The sequence below is a fragment of the Neltuma alba genome, unplaced genomic scaffold (genome assembly GCF_004799145.2).
Source record: "Neltuma alba isolate B1F8T4 unplaced genomic scaffold, ASM479914v2 tig00003632_pilon, whole genome shotgun sequence".
Classification (NCBI taxonomy): domain Eukaryota; kingdom Viridiplantae; phylum Streptophyta; class Magnoliopsida; order Fabales; family Fabaceae; genus Neltuma; species Neltuma alba.
In genome coordinates, this window is record NW_021633362.1 from 51922 (window position 1) to 59495 (window position 7574).

Sequence of the window (7574 nt, forward strand, 5' to 3'; positions counted from 1 at the left end):
ACTATTACTATTATTATTATTATTATTATTATACCTAAACAATGATAAGAAAAATTTTGAAGTTTGAACCGTCCATTTTTTGTATTTTATTCTTTAAAAACAAAATACAAAAGAATTACAGTAAATAATAAGAAAATTTAAACCGTCTATTGCACAGGACTACTACAGCCAACTACAGCTGTCATTCTACAGGCAATATTTCCCATCATTTTTGTCCCCTAAGCCTTGCAAAAAGACCAAAAAGAAATAATTAATATTATTTGCAGATTAAATCCACAACCAAGAAAAAGGAGAAAATTAAATCTGTTAGTTAAAATTTACAGATGGTTTCTTAGTTGTAAATTGTAATTGTAATTTATAGATAAATTAAACTGGATTTTTCCAATGAATGATACCAAAAGTCGGGGACGATTCATAATTTGAACAAATAACTGTCACCTAACAATATGACATGTTTTTACTATAATCAGAATACCAACTATTAATAATGAAAAACTCGTTATTTAAAAAAGGATTTATTATTATTATTTTTAAAATATCGCCACATATATATACACACACACAGAGAGGCACACATAATATGATAATGTCACATTTCTTGAGTGGGAAACAAAAACAAAGGAAAGCTTAGCGCCATCGACGCCCCACCGCAATGGCCGGAGGAGTTGCTGTCAATGGAAACGATCAGCCAAACTCAGACAAGCCATCCAAACTCGACATCCTAGGTATCACAAACTCTCTCCCTCTCTCCCCCTCTCCCCCTCCCTCTCTCTCTCTCTATATATATATATATATTATATCCTTCCCAGTTTCATCATTATCTGAAGAAAGCCCTTGGCTTTCTTTCTCCTTCTTTCTTCTGGTCATTATGTGTGACTCCAACGAAACAACGAGATAATTAAGTAAGGCGAGGATGAACAAATTTGTGAGGCTACATCAGTATCAATATAATGGGGTCAACTCGTTGGAGAAAACTACATACTATATTTCTAAATTTGTCTCACTGGCGATTTAAGACCTAAACCGTTGTTGGTTGTTATTGATATGAAGATGATGGGGGCAGCGGCGGCGGCGGCGGCGGCGGCGGAGAAGAAGGAGAGATAAACGACAACCCCATCGAGCAAGTGAGGCTGACGGTTCCAATCACCGACGACGCAAGCCAACCGGCGTTAACGTTTCGAACATGGGTGCTAGGTTTAATGTCGTGCGTAATCCTGGCGTTCGTGAACCAGTTCTTCAGTTACAGGACGAACCAGCTCACGATTACCTCTGTGTCGGCTCAGATTGTGAGTCTTCCGCTGGGGAAGCTCATGGCGGCGACGCTGCCCAGAAAGAAGATAGGGGTCCCACTGACGAACTGGTCGTTTTCTCTGAACCCAGGGCCTTTTACTCTGAAAGAACACGTGCTCATCACCATCTTTGCCAGCTCTGGTTCAAGTGGGGTTTACGCCATTAACATTATTACCATTGTTAAAGCTTTTTATCATCGCAGTATCCATCCCTTGGCTGCCTATTTGCTTGCAATAACTACCCAGGTATGATTTTTTCTTTTGGCATTTAAATTTGACAAACCTCTTATATAATCACTTAATTAAAAAAGCTTCTTTATGTTTTAGGAGACAAAATCAGTCGAATAAGTTAATTCAAACACTCTAAATTGTGTTCTTGAGTGTGTGTCTCTGTGTGTGTTGTTTTTTTTTTGGGGTATATGTGGAGTATAGAAGATTATGTATGTTCTTAGGAATCTGAGGAGATTCGTGGGTGAAAATGGTATCTGCAAAAATTGATGACGACACGACAATTAGGATGTTGACTGCATGATGGAATTATAGGGAAAGATTTTCGTTTTAGAAGTCGTAATTATTTCCAAAAACAATTTTCCGAAAGGTTTTATAAGATTTTATTTTTGGAAAATTAGTTTTATGCTTTCGTGAAATTCGATGGTTTGAAAATTGTAATTTTCTGGTTTATAGCGTTTAGTCATTGTTCATTCAATGGTTTTATGTAATACACGATTGCGTTCTAATTTTTTTATTGTATAAGCTACGAATATCCGGATATTTTTAAACTTTAAAAACATTATAATAGAGGTTAATTTTCATAATAATTCAAACAAACACTTCATGTGACCTTCTTTAAGGGAAAACTAAAAAGAAGCGAGAATTGTCGAAAATTCTCTCGTTGCAATATCTATTATAGTTAAAGTTGCATACAAATATTATGGAAAAGGATTTGCGCTCGTTAAACTTATATTTCACTTTATCCTTAAATTTTTGAGAGCTCATTTAAAATTTTTTATAATCAACTTCTTAATTATGATTTATAATCAACTTCTTAATTTTCAAATATAGAAGTTTGTAAAGTCCAAGAAGCTCTTTGGAAGAAAACCAAATCATGATTTTAGAAGTGTTTTTAAGGTATACAAAGTAAATATATAGAGAAGTCTGTCTCATTTTGTGAAAAAATACTTTTTAAAAACATTTTTCTAGGTTCCCAAACACTCCCCAAATATTTGGTCACCTAGACGTTATGAGGTTGATCTTGGTCTGATATTACAACCTCATATGAAATCCCTAAAGAGAGGAAAACAAAATGACACGAGGATGCGTATATGGATGCGTGAACCGCTGAGGCAAAAGACAAGGCATGTCATGTGCGTCTTAAAAGAAGTGCGCCTTTGCTTTTATTTTTCTCACAACTTGGTTCATATCATACCGTCCCCATAAATAATATCCACATGATACTTCTGATTTCTTGTGAATTGTTAAAAATAAAAGACATAAGTATACATGAAAAGATTTTTACAAGCTGCCAATATTTCAGTTTTATTTATGTTGTGTTTGTGATGTGTTTTTTTTTTTTTGGGGACAGATGATAGGATATGGATGGGCTGGAGTATTTAGGAAGTTCCTTGTTGACTCTCCTTACATGTGGTGGCCAGCAAATCTGGTTCAGGTCTCTCTATTCAGGTATTTACTATTTCAATGAATATATTAAAGTCAAAATAAAATAAATTGTTCAGTGCCTTTTTTTCTGTTCTCCTTGAACTTGAAGCCATTGTTTGTTGGTGATCTCCTTTGTTTATCCGTTTAGACAAACTCAATAAAAATATTATTAGTATTATAATATCATAAGTTTTGGTAACCCTATCTAGGAGTGGGGGCAGACTTAAATACAAATGAGTTAATACTACCTTCAGTGATAAATACTAATAAATATAAAAACTAATTAGATATTTAATTTTGGTCTTAAATATAAGACCTTGATCTACTTTGTATCTCATATTTATTCATTTTCATCTAAAATATCTATGGTGATAGTATATGTTTAAGGTTTTCATTTAAATGTGCATGATTAAGAGGTTATTTTAAAAAAAATATTATAAATGACTAATTTAACTAATTTTATTAATATTGACAAAGTAGTTATCAAATTTTTATATTAAAGATTGGAGGTATTTTTTTTGTCCAATCAAGTTACGACAAGATAATTTTAAAATATTAATGATACTGATAATAAGAATTTGTTATAGAATAAAAAAATTAAATTAGGTCCACTTGTCTTTGGTTCGAAACCAGAACCTTATGTATATAAAGTTAAATATACAAGTTTTTGTCATGTACACTTTGTTCTTTAACATGAGAGCTATTTATTAACTTTGACAGATTAAGAAAATGAGTTCAATTAGTTAATGACAAATGTGATTTGATCTCCTCAATATAATTCCGTGTAACATTAAATTATATATCAATTCATAAGTTAGATAAATTAGTTTGAAAAGAGAATAATAATTAAGGCACAAAGTGGGATGAAATATTAATTTAATACCAAACCCATACTGTAAGATTACGTAGTATAATTTTATATTAGTATGTTGGTAAATATTCACAAAAATGAATTCATTTTCTTTATAGATAATATTAAATAATAAATAATTCAATATTCTTGTTTTCTTTTTGTTTGTTTTCTATTTATTGACATGAGAACCGATGTTATCTAGATGTATGATTTTTGAACAAATATATGACATCTATGATCCATAACAAGTTACGCTCTCACTTTCAACATCTTCCAAAGCATAAGTTTATGATCTTGTTTATGCCACAAACTCAATTAATTGTCATTCATTTGCAAGCTTTTCCTTTGAACTCAGTCTCTGTTGTTTTTAATTCATATATTGTTAACATTTTAGGGCCTTCCATGAGAAAGAAAGGAGGCCAAGGGGTGGGACCACAAGACTTCAATTCTTCTCCTTGGTCTTTGCAACAAGCTTCGCCTATTACATAATCCCAGGCTACTTCTTCCCATCAATCTCAGCCATATCCTTCGTTTGTTTGATCTGGAAGCACTCCGTAACCGCCCAGCAGATCGGCTCCGGCATGTCCGGCCTCGGCATCGGCTCCTTCGGCCTCGACTGGAACACGGTGGCCGGTTTCTTAGGCAGTCCCTTGGCTAACCCAGGCTTCGTCATCGTCAACGTCCTCGTAGGGTTTGGCTTGTTCCTCTACGTCGTCATCCCCATTGCTTATTGGTCCAATTCTTTTGAAGCCAAGAAGTTTCCTCTCTTTAGCTCTCACACCTTTGATTCCACTGGTGCAAAGTACAACGTCACTAGGGTTTTGAATCAAGCTAACTTTGACATTGACATGGACCAATATAACAGTTATAGCAAACTCTATTTAAGTGTCTTATTTGCCTTTAACTATGGCCTCAGCTTCGCAACTCTTACTGCAACTATTTCACATGTTTGCCTCTTTCATGGAAAGTAAGTTCATATATAAGTTCCCATATGTATCAGCCATGTTTGGTTTCATGATCACTTTGGAGACTACTACAAACATGTTTGTTTTATGTGTTGAAAGGACTATATATCAGATGTGGAAGAAGACGACAGATCAGTTAAAAGGTCATTTTGCAGATGTGCACACAAGGATTATGAAGAAGAACTATGAACAAGTTCCAGATTGGTGGTTTGTTTCTATTTTGGTTATAATGGGAGGTCTAGCCTTATTTGCTTGTCAAGGTTTTGGAGCTCAGCTTCAACTTCCATGGTGGGGAGTCTTATTCTCTTTCGCTATTGCATTTGTGTTCACTTTGCCTATTGGGGTCGTCCAAGCCACAACAAATATTGTATGGATTTTCGTTCTAGCTCTGAATCACATTATAACTTTGATTAATTACCACTATTTCTTTCTCTGTGAAATGACTTGTTTTCTTCAATCTCTGTGCAGCAAGTAGGCCTTAACGTTATCACAGAGTTAATCATTGGGTTCATTTACCCTGGAAGACCTCTTGCTAATGTTGCTTTCAAGACCTACGGTTACATTAGCATGGCTCAAGCCCTTAGCTTCGTTTCTGATTTCAAATTAGGGCACTACATGAAAATTCCTCCAAAATCTATGTTCATTGTGCAGGTATATCTATCTATCCATCTGTATATGTATATGGATAAATTAATCATTGCTCCTTAGTTACAACTTAGTTCTCCAACTTTAACTCAATACAACTCAGTTCTCAATTCCTGTATTATTGACTCGATCGAAGTTCAGTCTATGAACTTTGACTTGATAAGACTCATCAGTCCTTGAAGTTTTAACCATTCAAAATATGGGTCCCTATAGTTTTTTTAAACTAAAATTGCCAAAACTAAAGTTATTTTTATTTAAATGTCTCAATGGCTAAATATAGGTACTGAATTGCATGAGTTTCAAATGAGTAAAAACTATATACAGGGATAGAGTTATGTCGAGATAAATTTAAGAATCAAGTTACAAATGAAGCAAAATTATACGGACTAAATGATTCATTTGCCCCATATATATATATATATATATATATATTCATTCTTCACAATGGATCCTCACCCTATACCTGAGCTTATTATGGTTTATTTATTCGCAGTTGGCTGGAACCATAGTTGCTTCTGTAGTGTATTTTGGCACAGCATGGTGGCTTCTAACAACAGTAGAAAACATCTGTGACGCTAGTCTATTATCAGAAGGAAGTCCCTGGACATGCCCAGGCGACGATGTGTTCTACAACGCATCGATCATTTGGGGAGTGATAGGACCAAAAAGAATGTTCACAAAGGAAGGAAACTACCCACAAATGAACTGGTTCTTCCTCATTGGTCTTCTTGCTCCTGTCCCAGTTTGGATTCTCTCACGCAAGTTCCCAAACCAGAAATGGATTCCTCTCATAAACATGCCCATCATTTTCAGCGGAGCAGGAGGCTTACTTCCAGCAAAATCAGTGAACTATATAATGTGGGCAATCGTTGGCATTTTCTTCAACTTTTATGTGTACAGTAGGTTTAAGGGTTGGTGGGCCAGGCATACTTATATTTTATCTGCTGGTCTTGATGCTGGTGTTGCTTTTACTGGTGTTCTTCTGTTTTTAACCCTGCAAAGCTACGATGTTATAGGTCCCACTTGGTGGGGCCTGCAAGCTGATGATCACTGTAGCTTGGCCAAGTGCCCCACAGCACCAGGTGTTAAGGCTCCAGGGTGCCCTACTTTTTAAGTGTTAATGTCAAATTATAGGACTCCTGGACCAAAATACTGCATCATTGATTTGTAAATGTATATACGTACGTACTGCAGATACTTCTTCTTGGTACTTTCAATTTTAAGGATTTGGTTGGCAAATATATACAGAGATCAGATTATGGTTTAGGTAGATTTGAAACAACCAAGGCCTCATTTGGGATGACAATTATCAACAATCACTTTTCATATAGTAGGAGACAAAACTCTTTTCATATACTAACTTTGTATTCTGTAAATCATGATTGAAAAGCTGTTTATAAGATATTCTATACGGGCCTTAAATCCTATATAAGAGTCCTAAATCCTATAATAAGGTTCTCAACAATATAATTTGAACATATTCAAAGTTTCAACCCAGAAAGAAGAGAATCTCAACTAGCATGAGCAGATATGTGCCGGTTCAATGTATATGTGGTAGGCTATCATTACTAGATAAAAGAGAATGTTTGTAAATCAAGACAGATTATTCCATATATTTACTTTGTATACTGTAAAAGTATTTTTAAAATTATAATTTAGTTTCCATCTAAAAAACATGTAGAGTTGAAAAACAGGGTAACCATGGAGGGTGGGTGGAGCAAGCTAAACCAGCCCACCTCCTAATAGGTTGGTGAAACTCCAGCCTAACCCACTATAAATAGGGTAACAGACTAATTTGCCATTCCACTTTCACGCACGCGTAGGGGGACAAAATTTTCAATCTTTTTCTGATTTTGAATTTGAATTACAAATTTTTACAGGTTAAATTTAAGTTTTCTTGCTTTCATGAACTTATACGATTGAGTTGGTCCCAACTTGCAAATATAGTAATATAATCTATATTATATAATTATTTAAAAAACAGAACAAATATCATAGGGTTAAGGTGCGCCTAACAAGTATTTAAATTGGTGTAATCTCATTCAAACTGTTAATTGGAAAAACGTCAGTTACTTTTTATTTACAGCTGGAATTTTCAAGGTTCCACGTATCCCCCAGTATCCGGCCACTCCACCATCGCCGTAACCCAGCACAGAACGTCTCCAT

General features: G+C 34.8%; 1 protein-coding gene across 1 annotated transcript; it reads left to right on the forward strand.

Moving 5' to 3' along the window:
• Window positions 1-652: 652 nt before the first annotated feature.
• Window positions 653-6653, forward strand: LOC114742076 (oligopeptide transporter 1-like). The gene is made up of 7 exons (XM_028930336.1): window positions 653-725; window positions 1051-1535; window positions 2872-2969; window positions 4193-4765; window positions 4863-5130; window positions 5232-5414; window positions 5902-6653. Exons 1-7 carry the CDS (start codon window positions 653-655, stop codon window positions 6520-6522), a joined length of 2301 nt encoding a protein of 766 aa, XP_028786169.1. The 3' UTR covers window positions 6523-6653.
• The last annotated feature ends 921 nt before the right edge of the window (window positions 6654-7574 follow it).

What these genes read in the sequence shown, in the direction of transcription:
- LOC114742076 (XM_028930336.1), top strand. Translation starts at nt 653, where the DNA reads ATGGCCGGAGGAGTTGCTGTCAATGGAAACGATCAGCCAAACTCAGAC. An exon ending in GTTTGCCTCTTTCATGGAAA is followed by an intron (nt 4,766 to 4,862) that starts GTAAGTTCATAT and finishes ATGTGTTGAAAG; the next exon opens with GACTATATATCAGATGTGGA. An exon ending in TCCAAGCCACAACAAATATT is followed by an intron (nt 5,131 to 5,231) that starts GTATGGATTTTC and finishes ATCTCTGTGCAG; the next exon opens with CAAGTAGGCCTTAACGTTAT.